We start from the raw sequence: 20,054 nt of genomic DNA on the forward strand, positions 1-20,054 counted from the left end.
CCCTCTCTCTCTCTCTCTCACTGTAATACACATAGAGACACACTAGCATTCATACACACATCCTGGTAGCTCACATGCAAGATAACTGCCACAAGCTCTAAAGCACCATTTGTCTTCTTGGCCTGAAATACATATCACCGGCAGACAGACACACATACACACACATATACACAAACATCTGACACAGAGCTATAGATACAAATCATTTTTGCTTCGTGCACATGTAAAAAACCCCAAAAAACAAACAAAAAAAACCTTGCAGTTAAAGCACAAAGAAGTACAGGCCAAGAAGACCTCGAACCACTTTTAAAAGATTAGGAAAAAATCCAGATCGGAAAAGTGTAAAACTGTGCGTGTGTGTGTGCGTGTGCGTGTGTGTTGTGTAGTCCATTCATACTTTTATCATTTGTAGATTATTTTTTGGCTGTCAAATTGTCAACACCCCCCTCCCGTCTCCCGCCCGCCAACCCATTTATCCACTCAAACACACTTTGCGTTGCTACGGCAACTGCTGCCCCATACTGCAAACACACATTTGTGAATACACTAATAGACGCACGCACATGAAAGCCGTACACTGCGGTGCCAAGTCTTGCCTGAGAATGTCAATGAGTTTTCTCACCCTTAAAACAACTCTCAGTCTGGCCTACAGTTAGCCTGAATCTCTGTAGGAACCGGAGCCACACAGAGCAGCGTTTCATCTGCGGCCATTCAGCTGTGGCAGCACTCAACCACAGGAAATCTTCCCCCCACCAAAAAATGCTTTATTCATCCATCATGTCTTGGGGTGCATTCACACTCAGTTGTAGCCATCAATCACACGGTGTCAAATGTATTCCTTTGGTTTGTTCTGGGTGAGAGAAATGTCCAAAATTAAAACTAAAAACAAAATAAAAAAAGCAACAACATTTGTGGCACTGTCAAAGATACTTATGTGTCCCAGAGCAGAGAAATCAACCCAGAGTGGCAGTGCCAAGAACTGAAGTGGTGACTTGCTCCAAGAGAGAGTCAATACACATAAGAATAAGACCCCTAAGCTAAAAACAGAATGAGTCACTTCAGCTAATTCACCTCTTAAAATTTATTCACCCTTTTACACTTCAAAAGGGCCTAAAGATAAGAGCATGGCCACTTTGACTCACAGGTTGATCCACTGGTGGCGTATCTGATGTCCTGGTGTTGGTGTTGTTCCTGCATCATCATAATAATCTATCTATAGATATATAAAATGCTTTTGTTTATATAAACCTCTCTTCTGGAACAAATAGTAGGCATTTTAAAATGTTTTCCTTATCCAACAAATATACCATCAAGCTAGGTTTGTCCGTTAGCCACATTTTGGTTACTTGTGTTTAGCTTACTTCTTAGCTAATGCTAACTGAATACTCAGACAGTAGTCAACTGCAATGCTGATCCTGGATGAACATCATTATTATGAGGTTGTAGGAACAACACCAGTGTGGGGATAAGAGGTCATGTGAGTTCCTGTAGCCAGCAGTTGTCTGTTAGGGTTCACTTGTGCTAAATGGAGTCATGAAGTTAGACATTGTGTGCTGCCTCCTCTAGCATTTTCAGTGCAGCTATCTGCCAGATAATATGGCTTGCTGTATGGCTGGTTGTACTAACAGACCATCCAAGAATTCTGCTCTCAGGCCTTAGTACTAATTAGCAGGTATTTATGTCCACGTAATGGACCCATAGAGCCTGTGGGTACAGCTTCTGATCAAGCATGCTGGTATTAGCTTGAAACTCTACCCTCCAAAGCCAGAATTAAGCCTATCATTTTTTTCTCTTGGACAAATTATGACTCACCAGAAATTTTGGCAGCAGGGAGGTAAAGTGTTTAACTAATTGTTTCATTCATTTTATGCTGAAGCCAAAATATGTTCAGTCAGTGGATAGCGCACAGCCAGCACAACATCCCGTCAGTCCACTGCTGACACAGACTCTTTATTGCATAACTAATGCCAGACATGTCCTTCACTATGTCTAACATTAACGAGTCATGATGTTGGCTGCAAACTGTCAACACAGCACAATAAAAGAGTATTTTTTTTAAGTCTATGCACCACAAAAAGTAAAGAGGGGAGAGAGACAGAGAGAAAGAGCAGCATTGAGACAGAGAGGGAGACTGTGGGTGAAGGCGAGCGAGGGCGGTGGTAGACCAAACCCAGTGAAATAACTTAATAGAGCTTAAGTGCTATTTTGCTGATAAGAAGCCATGATGTAAATACAATCACAGGGGAAGACATTTAATGAAGGGAAGTGTTGCAAAGCTGTTTTATCTCTGTCAAAACAAATGCTGCTGTGATGACCCTCTCAGCTGTTAGTACACTGAAATCCATCAGCTCTCCGTGGAGCCAATGCAGTGAATTTCTCTCATTCCCTCTCTTTTATTCCATAATCTCTTAATGTGCCCATACTTCTGTGGCCTCATTGTGCCTCACTGTATTTTAAATACTATGCACAAATGTGAGACTTATATGCTCGTCTTTATGCCGTGGAATGTATGAATATTAAAAAAGAAAAAAATAATCGTGGCACAGAAAAACCCAAGAAGGAGAATGCTCAGGTTATTTTTCCTTCTTGTTCAGCCTTTATCTCAAACTGAATGCCATCATAAAGCAATATACAGAGGAAAAACTGTTGCAACCTGAAATTCATTGTTTTGGTACCTCCTCTCTTGTATGTACAGCACATATAATTGCTCATGCTAGTGTCTGTGTGCACATATATATATGGCGAGTATGTAAAGAGAAGGCATACCAATAGACTCAAACCACTGTCTGCTCATATCTTGGAGCGATCAGGGATGGTGTAATTCAGTGTAAGAGATGGGCTGATGATCACTGGACCGGAGCAGCTATTATAAAAAGGAAAATACTACAATATAATCAGTAAGGCAGATACCTTCATGTGTGCCACGTCTACTTCATACATAATCCGAGCGGGTCGGGTCGCCAGGGTTTTTGGATTCATTGCGTCAATAGTATAGAAGTGGATTTAAATAGATCAGTGAATACTCAATAGCATGGTGTGCCACCCTTTTTATTGTTAATGAAAAAGACAATTATAATAATAATAATAATAATATAGTCATTTATTATTATAGTCGCTTATCCAACGCTCCTTGAATTCAATTTGTTTTTATTTACTGCCTTAAAAAAAAGAACACAATACTGTGGCTCATGGATCCAATATTATTACACTTGTGAGCCATAACAGAAGAGCCACCTGCCTAATATTATGTAGGTAAACATGGGCAAAGGACATCTGCCCTTTGGTATCTGGGACAGTGATGGTGGCAGAGGACCAAGTTTGGTCCCGTAATTTGAGGAATCGGGACTTGATGTATCAGACTTGTTCCTGTGCATCATTTGGATGTTCAATTAGATAAAAATCTGGAAAGTTTGAAGCCTAAGCCTTTCGCTCTATAGTGCTTCCTTCAACCATGACAATTTCTTGATTGATTCTTTCTCTATTATGGTTTGTTCAGTCTGTCTGCATTTTTGTAACGTGACTTTAATGTAAGGTCATTACAGCACTAAAATACTAAAACTGTGCTGCGATAGCAGCTGGTTGGTTGTCAGCTGGCTTATAAAATTAAAATTAAATTTAACAAAGAAAAAAAATTCTCATTTTACACTTATTTGCAAAGTTTTTGTTTCAGAGACTGTCCTGAAATGTAATCCCACATGGATCAAATTTTTTAGGTCTGAAAGACAAAACCGGGATAACACTAATTACAGATCGCTGTCAAGGAGCCATTCTTAAGGAAGGGAAACAAGGAGAAAAGGTGCAGGTATACCAAATTACAAAAAAACTGGACTGAAAGATAAGTGGCAACAAGACTGATGGAGTGATGAACCCAAAATTTAAATTTTTGGTTAAAATTAGCTGTTAGTATTTACAAGAGGAGGTCAGGAGAGAGGTATAACAACTAGTGTCTACAGCCATTGTGGAAATTCTGTCATGGCTTGGGGCTGCACTTCAGCCTGCAGTGTTGGGGAACTTGTCAAAAATTTGATGGCATTAGGAACTCATTAGAGTACCTTTAGACTTTGATCAAGAATGCAATACCATTTGGAAAGTGTCTGATTGGCATGGTTTCATTCGTCAGCATGACAATGATCTCAAACACACTGCCACTCAGTGGAACACCATAAGCATTAACATAACCATTGACCTCCCTAAAGCTTGGAACTTAACATTATGGAAGCAGAATGGAAGAAAAGGCAGCCAATACCCAATGAAGAACTTTGAATGTCCCTATAAAAGCCTGGAGAACTATTCCTGAAGACGAGTTACAGAAAGGTTGTCTAAGAGAGCTCATGTCGTGTTAAAGTATAAAAGTTGCTAAACTAAATGTTGACTTTCAACCTGCTTTTGCCTTAAACACTGTATTTATATGTTTGTTTGCACATTTTGATAAATCCCTTCACTTATATATTTTAAAGCATCCACAAAGCAAACAGATAATTTTCGTCAGCAGAGGAAACGCGCTCTTCTGTGTTCCTGCCATATGCCTGCAGTGGGAAAAGCCTCTGGTGCCAAAGATAACCCCTTATCTCCACTGATAGAGTAGGAAGACTCAGTCGGACTAACACAGAAGTAATCACCGGTGGGATTTGCGTAGAGGTCGAGTTGAACCTAAATTGGCTCCAGAAAAGGCTGCCCTAACCATTCTATATTCAGGCAGAGAAATCATTTATTTTACATTGATTCTCCACAGCTAAGATAAGCTGCTGACGGTGCAGCTGAGGTCTGCTCCTCTAACGTCTGCAGACTCACGCTATGCCAAAACCACAGCACAACGCCAGTATGTAGTACCTTTTCCTAGTACAGCATTGGTTATAAAATAGGTGACATGATTATGTACAGTTTGGTCTTCTGTCTGCAACCCCAGTTGAGAAAAATAACACTGCCTGTGTACATCTAAATAAACCTTAGAACTGCTGTAATTTTGCAAAACATAGCAGCAGCCAGATAAGCAAAGACATCAGTATCTATATGCTCACTTACATAATTTAGGGAAGCATGCCAAACACTGCACAATAATAATGGAGATAGCTCAAATGGCTAATAATGCACCGTGTTCCGATTATGAATGAAACCATCCTGCAGTGCATATCCCTCCCACACTACACCAGCAGCCATGAAGAGAACTGAACGAGAGACATCAATTTTCTTTTATCACTGCCTGTTCATCATTCTGCGTTTTACTGCTGGAGAGATGAGCGCAGTGAGGAACAAAGGTGGCTGACAGTGCTACTTCCCTGAACAGATTTGATTGGCTGGTCTCGTCAGACCACAGCTGCAATGAGCCGAGGCATCAATAACTGTGGAGTCTGATTATGTTACATTTCAAGCTTTATTCTATTTTCAGTGTTACTGCTGATTTTTTTTTTCTTTTAGTCAGACAAGAAGCTGTCAGCATATATGCACAAGGTCTTAAATAATGAATAGAAGACCATGTAAGCTTGAGCAATGGAAACGTATCACAGCACACATCACAGCAAAAAAGAAAATCCATGCAGCAGTTGACATATTAGTCTCCAGACTAAACCCAAAAAAGCATTTTTGCATATTGAATCAGGCACCATAGATCGCCTCTGCGTGCAGCTTCTGTCCCTAACAAGTTTAAAATGCTGCTAACCTGCTAACACAACATATCTGAGACTGATCAAGCACTCAAAGGGCCAGGCACAGGGATTAAATGACTATGCTTTCAGATTAGGATTATACTCTAATTTCCAGGTCCAGGATATGTATCATGGTTTTATAGCTTAACACATGGGAATAACACGGGTCACCCCTTAGAGCAGTGCCACAGCCTGCACACCATCCTCTATGAGCTGTGTCCGTGTTTAGGTTACAGAGATAAGGAGGAACCACAGGGGCTCATTCATTCATCAGCATGCCAGCCAGACACAATGAGGAGGTTGGGTGTGTGTGTGTGTGTGTGTGTGTGTGTGTGTGTGTGTGTGTGTGTGTGTGTGTGTGTGTGTGTGTGTGTGTGTGTGTGCGTGCGTAGCTATTTGATTGTGAGCCAGTTTGTGGGCAAATCGGATATCACTGTAGACCACTGAGATTAAAGAGTGAGACAGTGAATCACATGAAAAAAAAAGAGAGAGCAAAGGAGGTGAGAGTGCCATTTTTACAACCAAGGTAACAAAAAAAAATTAGAGTGGAAACCCTCTAACAGTAATACAGTAAGGACCGACACAGACAAAGGCAGAGCAATCAAAGGGAGGAGGGAGGGGGGTTGGCATTACCCGTGGTTTCCCTCTGGAGCGACAAGATAACATCAGCTGGTAGTAATAACACACGCAAACTCAGCGCTGGGCACTAGGCTTAAGCTGTATCACAGTATTAGGGGATACCAGGTTAGAAATCCAGACAGCATCAGTAAATATATTATACAAAAAAAAGGAAGAAAGAAAAACAGATGTGGCTCTTTCTATGAAACCATTAAACAGGTGATGTATTGAGGTCACATGTTGCTGTGCACTGCACGAAAACATCAAAAGGAAGTGTATACCAGCGAAATATGGCAACTGCAAGCATTAAACAAAGTCTTAATAGTGTTACTGTCATTCACAAAGGTCAGCCAACCAACTGAGTGTTTGTTATTGATTGAGCCAGTGCATAAAATATGTGGTTCAACCGGTCTGTGGGTTACTCTTGCTTGTACTTCTGCTGGTCCATCAGCCAGCGGCACAGGAGAGCGAACTTCTAACATCCACAGAGCTGAAGTGAAACTGAGTGTTAAACAATGAAGTGTCCACTGCAGTCACAGCCTGTAATTTTCATATTGTACATTTATTGATTTTTTTCATGCTTCTTCCATTTCTTGTGAACTCTGCTGTTGCACTTCCCTTTTCCAGCCCACTTGCCAACCAATCAGCATCCGACCGGCATCATCTGTATTCAGCGAAATGTAGTTGGGATTCTGGAGGAATGTACTGGACCAACATTTGCGGTGGATAAAAACCCTCATCTGTTCACTGACCAAATATAAACACATACGCAGGCAGACACATTTGAGGGACCATAAAATGCGATTAAGAAGGCACCACTAATGTGTGAGGGTCGAGTACTCCAAAGGTCAAAGACTGGAGGATCATTCCTAGCCAATAATTTCCTAACTGAAACAGTATCTAGTGGCTTTAATCATGCCTTACAAATTATACTAATCAGCTAATCTAAAATTAACAAAAACACTCATTATGCCCAACATTAGCAATGCTAGCTGTTACCAGCAGCCTTCTATGCAAGTCCTTATAGTGGTAAGTGACTACCAGTGAGGGCAGCAAAGATTTATTGTTTCATATACAAATCCCTCACATCCATAGCTACCATTACCATGACAGCAACAGTACCTTAATGGGACCGTCCCTTTAAAGAAAAATGGAAATTGGTCATAGCTAAGACGGGACAGTACTGTAACGGCCATAAGCAGGACTTCCAATTTTAGATCTTTTAGACATTTTGTGAAATATGCTTTTCTGTTTTATAGGAACACAACAAAAAAAACAAAAAAACAAAACGAAACAAAACATATTTTTAACATTCATGAAAACAGCCAACAGCTAATGAGCTTAGTTTAGCATAAAGAATTGAGAAAGGTGACACAACTAGCCTGACGCTGTTCAATGGTAATACAATCTATTTATCAGCGCCTTGAAAGCTCATTAATTATACAGCTTGTTCTTGATTCCCATCTTCGTCCTGCGGTAATTGGCTTCCAACTCCGGAATACACTGGGAGTTGAGCATTAACACAAACGGATACATGTGACTTCATAGAGGGACCAAAAATCACTGAATAAAAGGGGTGCAATTGTCTCCTATATGAGATTCAAGCCCACCATTAATTCATTAAGTAATGATCGTTGGAACTGCATTTAGTCTATAGCAGGCCACAATAAAAATAATAATGCAACCTGAACTGCAATGAGATTATAAAAACCAACCATGCAGCAAAAGCTTTCAGAAGTCACTGCAGTCATTTTGCATGTGTGAAAATGTCTATGACACAGCAAAGTGTCCAATATGATGCGCCTGTTTGGGGCTTCCATCCTGTTTTGACTTGAGTTGTTGGTTTAAGCCTCGACATAGGGCTGGACAATATGGCCTAAAATCCATATCGCGATATAATTTGAAGCATGTGCGGTAACGATATATATCGCAATATATTCTTTTCTTCTGTATAATGTATTTTCCACACTATAAGGCACACTTAAAATCCTTTAATTTTCTCAAAAATCGGGTGTGCCTTATGTATGAATTCTGGTTGTGCTTACTGACCTCAAACCGATTTTGGCGTGCAGAAATCTGTTAAAAAATGTTTTGATGGATTGTCAGGGCATTACCGCTGCCGTAGTGAGGAGCTTCGCGGAGTAATCTGGGTCCAAAACTCCGTCCCAAAGTCCCAAAGTCTTTGGGACCCAAAGTCAAACAAACACTGAGAGTTAAAAACGGTTTAAATTCTTTCATCTTTAATAAAATCATCAGCTTTGCTGCTTTAGCAGGTGTAACAATTAAGTTTAACATCCATGCATCCCTGAAAACAGAATTTATTAAATTTAACGGAGTTAGAAGTTAACAGGAAGTAAGCTCGCTAGTTTCACCTAAACATGACATACCATGTTCTGACAGAGATTTTTGAAACTAATTAAAACGTACAGCTCTGTTATCACTTCCAACATAAATGAAGACAGAAAACTAAACAGCAGTGACGTTTGAGGGGTTACTGAAGTTGGACTACCTGGTATATAATGTTGTGCTACGTGATTGCTAGCGACACAGCTATGTTAGCATAACATTAGCACAGTGAAGCTGGAGGATGAACGCCAACTTTTTTTCCACTCGATAAAAGTTAACGTGAGGGATTCTGGTGGTCAGGGACAAATGCAATCGCGTAGCAGGATGCTATACACGGGCCAAACTTCAGTCAGGAGAACAACTGAGATTATTCATCCACAATACAAGGTTAGTTATTAATATACTGCAACAACATGGGAATAGAACAACTGCGAGAGAATTCAACATTAATGAATCAGTGTTACGGAAGTGGAGGAAGCGCAGTTTTTGGCTTTCCCCATGTTTCAAAAGTGCTTCATGTCTTTGCTATGACTGTCGCCCGCCATAATTTGCAGATGATAATGGTCGTAGCCGCTGCGATGCTGTCGACCAAAACAGGCGCAGCTTGATGACATCATCAATATGCGATATATGCGATATCGCGATAGAGCAGTATAGTCAAAATCTCTATCGTTGGCCAAATTTATATCGTTTCTATCATATATCGTTTATATCACCCACCCCTACCTCAACATCTAAATTTCAAGCCTAAAATATGGATTCATACAGGCAAAAAACATGAATTAGGTCAGTCTGGGAGTAAAACAATAAGAGGATTGTCTTTACTTGATCGCTGGGTTCATTTTTTCGACACAAAACCTTACATTGATTAGCCTTCATTGTTTTGTGGCTGTTTACTATGACATGGTGTACAAATGTCATTGTTGTCCAATCAATGCTGACTGCTGCTGTGACCTACAAACCTCATTCAATTACACCCAATAAAAACCAGCTGATGCTGTCCATACTAGGCCACTGCAGATCAGCACCAAACCACAGACAAGAGCAATGAACCACATTATGAAGATTTTGAAGAAAAAAAGAAAGACAGGACTATTAAAGGTGAGGTTGAAATCAGACATACTGGAAGTCAATAGTGTGAAATTATATGACCCAAACCTATCAAATCAGCGACTTTAGGCAAGGTCAATTATATTACTCAGACACTCTGAGTGACAATGCCCATGACCTATGAGGTAATAAAGATGAATGTCTGTGGGCGGGACTTGCATTGAGCCACGCTACGTGACAGGTTAATGTCTCTCCGGGGAGGTTTTGTAGGGCATAATGGGCTCGATAATGCTGTAACACAATCACTATTCAGCTTGGTGGTGGGTAATACAACACAGAGTGACATACACTGAGTCACTAAAGCATGACAGGAAAGAAACTGTAAACTTCTTACTTATTCATGGAAAAGGCAGTATGGTGATTCTGGTAATACTTTCTCACACATACACATACACCTACTGGTGTCATATAGCCTGCTTTTCCATGTGATGTTAGTGTTAGTAAATACAATATACCCTGTGGGATAATGTTTTGGGTACTAACATGAAGTTTAGCACTTTTTTTAAACAACCCCAACAACAAATGTTAGCCATACTTCTTCTTTAGCTTTTTTTTGGAGTTTTCCCCCCCACCTACATATATATATATATATATATATATCTACATGATACTAATTTGTTTTAAACATGCATAAGTGTTCGGCTGCTGAAGCGATGCTGAAGTGTACTCCAGAGACTATGTTTGTTAATGTGGAGCTTTATTGATGTACTTTGTGAGCATTTATTTATCTTGTAATATCAAAGTCAATTATACAAAAGTGACCATGTTAATGCTTTGTTTTTCTACAATTTGCTCTGCACTCAGTAGATGAAAGACTGTCTGGGTCTTTGATCGCTATATCACAACACAGTTAGACCCACCATACTATTACCCACACTCCCTCTCATGCACACACACACACACACACACACACACACACACACACACACACACAGACAGAGAACCAACTCCATGCATAATGACTCCTAATTAACCCTGCTCATTCAGCTAAATCTGGTCCAGTACTTTACAGAAACCAAACTGCTTGGAAAGAGGTTGGTGAAAAAAAAAGCTTTCTGATAGCATGGTGTGGATGCATGATGTGCTAAAATTAGACTTCCTGACAAAACAAAACTAGATCCTGCATTCAGTCGAGACTTTTCTGATTGACTTAAATGAATAATTTGATTACGTTTTGCTGTGTATCCTTGACCACACTGTTAGGGAGATGAACCTGAAACTTTACATTGCCTAAAGCCGTGTTTGTGTTTGAAAAAATAAAAGAAGGCAGCTAAAAAAAACAAAAAACAAACATAAAAATTCTAAGTACTGGACAAATATTAGTCTTCAGAGTTCTTGACTTGGACAAGTGACCAGCCAGACCAATATGTTTAATTACAAACCAGTCCATTTCATGAACGTGCAACAGCAAGACAGGAAAATAGTTGCTAGCGCACACTTGCACTCACAGCCACATGCTATCATGCTGTTAGAGTTAAAGCTCAGCAATGTCCTGAAGTGAAAGGGGGGCCAGCATAACATTTAATGACAAACCTAATCAGACATTTAAATCACCCTCAGTTGGCTGAACGTTGACATTTTAATGACACTAACAACGGCAAAATAGCTGAAGCTAAAGCTAGCCAGGGATCATAAGCAACAGCAAGCTAGCCTTGGTATGAGCAAAAGGATCAAAACTGTTCAAGGAAAATGAAGGAGACAACTGAAAAAGAGAAAAAAGCAACTCAGTTTACAGCAACTCAGTTTCAGTTTCATCAATTATCTGTATGTTTTTCCAGCAGCCAGTAGTTATCTGAAATAAAGTTATTTCATTGAGAGTTGATCCTATAACTTACTACAGTTTAGAGAGAAAACTAAAATGTAACAATTAAGAATATTGCCTGTTTAATGCATAGGTTACTCAAAAAACATCATTTTAAAACAATCACTTTTTGGTATGGACCATGTATGTCTCTTGCTTTTAGCCCATGTACTAGCCAAGAGCAGTAATAGTAGATTAAATACTACAATGTATTATAGTAACTTCAGAGTATACTCAGCAGGGAAGCTGTGACCTGTTTGACACATTTTTTCTGCTTGGTTAACTGCAAATGTCATCCTAATTATGTGAATAATCAGCACATCCTAATGAGATAAAAACACAGAGGTACTTGAAGGAGCATTAAGCAGTTAATACACACAGCCATGATGGGCTTCACATCATTAAAACGGTTTGAACTCGAGTTAAAGGGGGGAAGGCGAGAAAAAAAAAAAGTAATCGTTTGCACACAGCCATGCAAAGTTCCAAAATGATTCCCAACCACAGGAATGATAACCAAACTAAAAATAGATGTATTTGGACAGGAAAGATCCTGTAAGATCACTGTGGTTTTTGTCAGACTGCTTTAACCACACACCCCAAACTCCCACTCCAGTTCCCAGTGAGAACATCCCACTGTCACGATTCACGAAGCTGCCGGATATCACAAAATTATTGCTCAGTGACCAATGGCAGCCCTGAACACATGTAACACTGTGACACAATAGAGATGATGGGCTCTCCCTTTGAACTGTGCATCTTTAAAAACTAGTTCACTAATTCACAAAGCAGTCAATGTCATGGCGACACCTAAAATGCAATAATAACTTTAGATTATGACATTTTTAAACACTTCTTAATAGGAAGTAGACACACTATGAAAAAATAATAATAAAACACTCATAAAAAAAGAGAATTTAACATAGGAGGGTACTTTTTCTGTCAAAGAAAGACCAGAGGACTCCTGGTTCCCACATGGGAACATTACAGGTGATCATCTGGGAGTAGACAACTGGGTCACTTCCATTTTCACAATTCCTCTAAAGACAGGCCTCGAGGTTAAAGAAAAGAGAACAGTGACAGGTTGGACAAGATTTGAAGCTTTGGTCTTTGCTATGATGGTTTTTCTCCACTGATTATTCTCCATGCACTCTGCCCTGTACACTACATTTCAATACACATTTTACTCTTCCCCTCTCCCTTCGCTTCTACTCCAGGGTGTGTTTGATGGACTGATGTTATTATCTGTATCCCCTTCATCCCCGTCTTCAAAGCAGGGAGCTGGCTGTATGTATCAAGCTTTCGTGCGCTTAACAGATGCCTCAGGCACACTCCCAGCCTGAGCTCAGGCTGGGAGTGTGTGTATATAATAGACAGCCTAATTGATAGTGGAAATAACAATACTGCTCCCTTGATTATCTGTACACGCCACAGTGGAGAGAGAGGTGCTGTATGTTCTAAAGCAAATTAAGTTTAGGAGTTTATGTGGCATCTGTAGTCAGGTAAAAGAAATGTATCAAACAAAACATCAGCCGGATGGCTTCTGAAGATACTACATATCATTTCAAAGAAGAGATTGCATTAACTGCAATAAACACGCGCAGTGCTCATTGTACAGTATATTCATTTTATTACATTTAAAATTTTCCACTCATTCTATTATGTAGCCGATGAGGGTGCCTGTTTGATATAACCAAAAAGGTTATTAGTCTGTGTTTCTGTACATAACAACAAAACTTACCAATCTGCAGATCATTTAACCCACTGAAAAATAATACAGAGACAGTATTTCAAATATTAAAACAATAATGTGTATTTTTAAATATAAAGATCCTCATTTTAAACTTTATTTCTTAAAAAAAAAAATTAAAAAAAGAAGTGATGATTCTTTTTAAAAAGGAAATAAAACTAGGGTTAGGCTGGTGTTAGCTCTTTGCTGATCTATCGGCTTCAGCATTTATAATGGCCGATAAGTGAAAATGTTGACATTGCATGGTTTGTTCACAAGGGACTCTCTGCAACTTCCTTCATGGCAACCTGCTTAGAAAGCCACAAACATGACAACCAGCTGATACAAGCAGAGTCCGGCAAACCGAGAGAAGTAAATAAATGACCACAAAAAACAAACGTTAAGGAAACCTGTTTATGTTTTGCATTTCTCAAGGAAAAAATATTCCATGACACATTCGAATATCAGATTTGTAAATCAACAAATCAGGACAGGTATCTGTCTAAAAACAAAACAACAACAAAAAATCCTATATAGGTCGGAGTTTATTTGTAATGTTACAGGGCTAAGGTTCAGTATTTCAAAAGTAAAGAAAGGGAATGTTTACCCCTCTTTGAATGAGTACACGAGCAAACAACTGAACAAGAGCACTGTGAGACTGCATCTCCACCAAGGCTAAACATTCCTTCCATACCATGCATGAATTATGTCCTTGGACATCTTGGTCTGAACTTTCTAAGGAAGAAGATAATGTGCGACATGCATATGATGTGAAAGATCCACTGTCCCTTAAACCACAATGGCAATCCATGCTTCCAAAATTACCTAAATTCAGATACAGGTCTAGATCAACTTCTAAAGTTCACAATTTCAAAGTTTAGCCAAGCTCCACCTCTAGATAGCTTTTCCATGCATCCATATGTTTTTGAGTAATACTTGCAAAGAACAGATAAACTGTTGTGAAAATAGATATATGGTACTTTTTAAGTAAAAGAGAAGCCAACAGCAAAACTGCAAGGTGTCACGTAAAAATCACAAAAACGTCCTAGAGTCTGCTGTCCACCAAGATTAGAGTAAACAACCACAGAAAGAAAGGAGAGCTGCTTGCCATGATTTGAACACCTAACAAAGTTGGGAGGAGGAGAACACTGATGTACTCAGCGTCAGTAAGAACACATTACTCATCAAGGTTACTTGAACAGAATCATACTTTCCATTTACTGCATAATCAAATCCTAACAAAGTTAATTTTTCCAACTGTACTAAACCGCAATAGTATTAAACTGACTTAAGTTTGTATTGATGGCTAATCTGTTCTATAATAATTCAAGCTGTAAGGACTCGAAAACTTTACACCTCTTTTAGACCTTAAAAACTGAACAGCAGATGCTACACTTCCATAATATACTGGCTATACCCTCCATTTAAACTAGCTGAACGCCCCCTTTTTCTTAATCCTGTTTCTACTTCCTGTTTGTACTTTTCCAAAATACTTGAAGCTCATATTTGATAGTAACATTTAATCTCCAGGCAATCTATAAATAGATTGTTCTTTCATCATGCCAAACTCTAGATAACACTCACAGGTTACACTTCATGACATGTTTATTTTCCCTCTGAGCCACTTCCTCCATAATCAGTCTGTCAGACTCTGCTTTTCTGCAGAGCAACAAACAGCGCTGTACTTGTTCTGTTCAGTCGAGCAGAGCGCCGATACGACGTCACGCTCCGCGTCTGGAAGAAATACTAGAGCCACTCCACTGGAATTCCTCACTTCCCAGTACTGACTCCCACTTCTTTCTTTTGTTTAGTGCGTATGTGCGTATGAGCACTACTATAGCCTCTGTGTCCAGCTCCTACATAGCGGCATTGTTGTCATAGCCACGTAAAGTTAGCTGCAGGTCGAGCACTAGAATGGACTAAATTACATTTGAGTATTAATGAAAAGTTTGAAAAAGAGAAAAACGATAGAATAGAATGAGATAAACTGAAAAACATACTATACAAATAGAATAAAATACTTTGTTACAGGAAAATTGCGATTGGTGGACATCAAGGAGACAGGGTGATAGTTACAATTGTGTATGGTGTGTGTGTGTGTGTGTCTGTCTGCACGTGTATGGTCCTCTGCAGAGACCATGTTGTATTAATAGATTACATGATTCCTGTGGATGCTAACGGTGGACTGTCAAGAGCACATTTTTACCCATTTTAGGCAGACCAGTGTGTGAACAATTCTCAAGGTTCTTAAAGTGAAAGAGCCAAGTTCCCAGGAGGTGCATCCCTCTGTATTCATCTTATTATTCTTATACAAGAGGCTACTTTACTTCTGCAATAAATCTCTTCTCCATAAGACCTGTCGCCACTGATTTTCAATCAAGTTTTTGTGTAATATGACATACCTCAGCTTTTTCTCCCAGTTTCCCTTCCTTAAAAGTTTCAAGCGACTGTCGAGCTTTTTGACAGTCAACCTTCCACTGACACCATTTCTGATGAGGCTTCTGATGAGTGAATAGTCAATGGATCACCTGAAGGGCCAGATGCATCTCTCACGTTCTATGTCAGGTTTATGCTGGACCCGTTTCCTATTTCTTAAGCACATGACTTTGACAAGACATGACTTCCAAAACTGTTCGTCTGCTGCAGATTTTGTTTAGGGCTTTTTTGGGCTTGTGATGTTTCCTGTAATGTTTGCACTGGAATGAAAATGAGTTCAAAAGCAGCCAATGTCCAAAGAAAAACTTTGAAAGACCTTCAGAAAGCCTGGAAAACTCTTGCTTAAGACCACTTCCATTCCAAGAAATTCTGCTTCCTTGGATTCAAACTATACAGAAATAAGACATGGCTCGATGCTTTTGCACAGTGCTGTGGGTTATTAAAGGTTGATTTATTAAAATCACAGCTAACATTAGGAATGAAACCAGAAATGCCCTTTTATGCAGCAAGTAAAACACTAGCAAATAACAGAAGTCTTTAAATAACACATCTGTACCTCTTCCACATTAACCGTGCTGACTCTGATGGCTCCAGAAACCAGCAGTGCTAATTCATCTCATTTAGTAGAGGAAGGCCTACTTTCTCCCCCCACAGTGTGCTCCCAGACCATTTAGCAAGTACAGAAGATGTTAAAGAGATGCTCATCACTTTTGTCTCTTACCTCTTTCTGCTTGTGTCCCTAGGAGACTTGTACAGTACTAGCAGTGCTAGCATTACCACAAGCATATAGATGGAAGAAATGTGAGAAATCTTGTGCAGGCCTATTCACAAAGCTTTTTTCCCCCCACACAAAGCTGAATTACAAAAAGCTCCACGTTCCACTGAGAGCTGAGTTACTAAAAGACTCCTGCCATTTTCACAAAGTACTATCCAACTGTATGAGCCCTGCTTAGATGCTGATTTACAAAAGCAACTGTTCTGTCTTAACTATATCAGCTTTTTGTCCCTGTTCATCACAGAAAGAGCCAAGTGCATTTTTAATGATCTGCCAGGTATTAATTATTTAGCTGCTAGTGGATTTACTGATCTGCGGCCAAAAGTTAATGGTCTGAGCTGCTATTTCCACTTGATTTCTGCACACACTGAGGGCTGGTGTTTAAAGTCAGAGATGTCGCTGGATGGATAAATAAGTGAATAAATGAAAGAATTAATGAATGACGTATTGGACCAGTAGTAAAGGAAGCTAGTGGCTGTAGATTGCTGATAGTGTTGATCAGTGGCTCAAAGTAGCAGCCACTTTGGAGCTACACAGATAAGGCAACTTTAAAATCGTCTTTTAAAACCTCGATTGCTCGACTCCCTCAAACTGTATCCAAACTTACAAGCTAAGAGTCAGCATGGGAGATTCATTGTGAGGATATCCTTATCGCCAACACGCAACATACACATCCTTAGAAATTATAGGGAAAAAGGTGTTTCCTTTTGGCAGACAATCGTGACATGTTTCTTCATTATAAAAGTAATCCTACTAAAAGGGCCAGCAGGGCACTGCCAATATGAACTGCTAACATTCAGCTCAGCATATTTTTAATAACAGAAATTCAGCCAAAATATAAATAAATCCTTACCAAAAAAAGAAAAGCACTCACAGTGCAACTCCCCGAGTCCGATTCATTCAGCTCTTGTGCAACCTTTACAAAACCCCGCCGAGGAGACCACACAGCCCACATATTGGGTTAATGCCAGACACTGCACTGGCAATTATTAATAAAACCTGATAAATGTTACCAGCTGGATGCTTTACACACACACTCCACTGCCCCTTCTAATCAGATCACACACTCAAGCCGTTTTTACACGTGAACTCTTAATGAAGCGCTCCTTCATGTCTAGAAATGTTCAGGGCTGCTGTGCAATCAGCCTAAAAATCAAAGTAGTGAACCTTGAAAAGACAAACTATGCAGCTAAAGACAAGTGTGGGAAAAGCAGGAAGATTTTTGACGTTCTTAGGAGAAATCAGTACATTTCGATAAATGCAAGCCTTAATGAAACAGCATGGTTTGGCAGCATCAGGAGTTGACTCACCAATACTCTGTTCTCCATCTTGTCTCCTTTGATCTCCAGTTTGACTCTCTTCCGCAGTGACAGCTTCACTTTTCTTCCCACCGCATCCCTCACGCTCTCTACACAGAGGAGGAGAGAAGATGTCAAATAAGGAGTCAAATAAATAAGGAGTGACACCGACTAAAGTGAGAAAATTTGGGAAAATGCTGTTAAAGAAATTGTAATTCCCTACAACAAGAGAAGAGAAGAGAAGAGAAGAGGCGGCTTTTAATGCATATTCTTTTTAATTTGTAGTCTCTTTCCAACTTTGCTTACGCAGCAGAGAAAGATCAGTGTACATCTGCCACAGGGGAAAAATCCATCATATCTACTGATTAGGAAAAAAAATGATGAAATATTTAAGTTCCATTTTAATATAACAGAATATTGACTTTATTCTAGTTTTCATTTAATTATCAGATCATGAATCCCTCTTCTGACGACTGAGACGTTTAACGCCTACTTTCTAACACATAAAAAGAAAAGAAAAGAAAAAACATAATTTATAATATAATAATTTCAATTATGCATGTGAGTATATCCATACCCGTTTGAACACAGGCCCACAGAGGCTTAATGCCGAGTGTATGTTTCCCGTTACAGACTGATTATTCACACCCAGCAGAAGTGTCAACAACCAGCGAACAGGCTCAAACAGGAGAACTGGGTCAGCCCCCTCTCCACGTTAATTCACCTAATACACAGTCACAAATGCAGTCTGCGCACATGCGTCTGACACAGACGGGGATTCTGCATGTACATCTGTGCTGCGCATATCCTCGCCTACGGGCTTCCTCACACCATCATAAGATCAAAGGAAAAGTAATAATTAGGTACGGTGCAAAACGGTTCATCTGCCAGCCTTGAGCTTCCTAAATAAACTTCACTGCAAGTGTGCACCATTTCCTGCTGCAGCACTTTTGCAACCTCAGTGCAGAGACCTGAGAGTCACAGAAAAATCTCTGCGACTCTCAAAAGGCCACAAATGTAGGCCTTGTATGTTTTAATGGGTCTGGGCAGATTTTGGTCTCAAATCACTCGTGTCGGACTCGGATGTAATTTTTTTTTCTGACAATTTAATGTAGCTGTGACAGGATTTCTTATTTCACAAGGCATTTGTTTTCATTTGGTAGGTAGAGCATGTGTGCTATAGGTCACACCAGTTTAAATTGGAGGTGGTGGGGAAATGAGACACTTATGTCATTGCAAAAGTGTAAACAAACTACTGAGAGCTCCATAAATTAGTTGGCTAATTTATTAACTTAGTGTCAAACCTGATTTGTTGCTTCACAAAACCACTAATAAATACACTCATGACACAGTAGGGGAAATAATTATTTGATCAAATGCTGGAGGAGGAGCTTGTTAATAATCTGACTGCAGGTGGGGCTGCAATTACCAAGAACACCATTAGTAACACACAACAAAGTAATGGATTGAAATTTTTCAGAGCCTACAAGGTCCCCCTGCTCAAGAAGGCATGTGTACAGGCAGATTCTTTGTGTATGGCTCAAAGAACATCATCCCCACAGTCTAGCATGGAGGTGAAAACATGCTTTCAGGCTGCTTTCCTGCTAAGGGTGCACAACGACTTCACAGCATTGAGGGGCCAATGGACAGGGCCGTGTACTGTAAAATCTTAAAAAAGGTCCTCCTTCCCTTAGTAACAGATGGGTGTCCAGCATGACAATGACCCAAAACATATCACTAATGAAACAAAGGAGTGGCTGAAGAAGATAAATACTAAGATGCTCGAGTGGCCTGGCCGGTCTCCAGATCTCAGTCCTATAGAAAATCTTTGAAGAGAGCTGAAGCTTGGAGTTAACAAGAAGCAGCCAAGAAACCTAAAGGACTTAAAGTTTCTGTGAAGAGGAGTGTGAAAAAAATCCCTCCTGAGATTTCCATCACTGTACTGTTTCATCTATAAAGAATTAAGAAGACATCGTATATCAATATAGAGACAAATAATCATTTAAGTCATTTTAGAGCCAGTTTGCTTCAAAAGTGAGCAAAATTGTTTTTCCTCTCTTCTAAATGTTTAAACTTCTGTGTGTGAGAAAATAGTAACATGAAGCAATTTTATGGAAAGAAAGAGCATTTTAAATATTTAACTCACTCTCCAAAAAGATCATAGAGATGAAGGTCAAGTTTACTACCAGCATCAGCATTGCGCTGTAAACTTTCTCCTTCGGTTTCCTAACTCTCCTTGCTGACGCAGCCTTGCCTGTCTGGTTACTTTAGGTGTGTAATCAGACGAGTAACTGTTGCCCTA

At 39.7% G+C, this 20,054-nt stretch overlaps 1 protein-coding gene across 2 annotated transcripts in view; it reads right to left on the bottom strand.

Moving 5' to 3' along the window:
• LOC120722058 (F-actin-uncapping protein LRRC16A-like) overlaps positions 1-20,054 on the bottom strand; it is a 66,131-nt gene that overhangs the window by 44,090 nt on the left and 1,987 nt on the right. For both annotated transcript variants that reach the window (XM_040012812.1, XM_040012813.1), the window contains exon 2: positions 17,765-17,862. In XM_040012812.1, coding sequence (XP_039868746.1) covers positions 17,765-17,862 — 98 coding nt within the window. The remainder of the gene's footprint in view (positions 1-17,764; positions 17,863-20,054) is intronic.

The sequence above is a fragment of the Simochromis diagramma genome, unplaced genomic scaffold (genome assembly GCF_900408965.1).
Source record: "Simochromis diagramma unplaced genomic scaffold, fSimDia1.1 OVJJ01000618.1, whole genome shotgun sequence".
NCBI classification, from domain to species: domain Eukaryota; kingdom Metazoa; phylum Chordata; class Actinopteri; order Cichliformes; family Cichlidae; genus Simochromis; species Simochromis diagramma.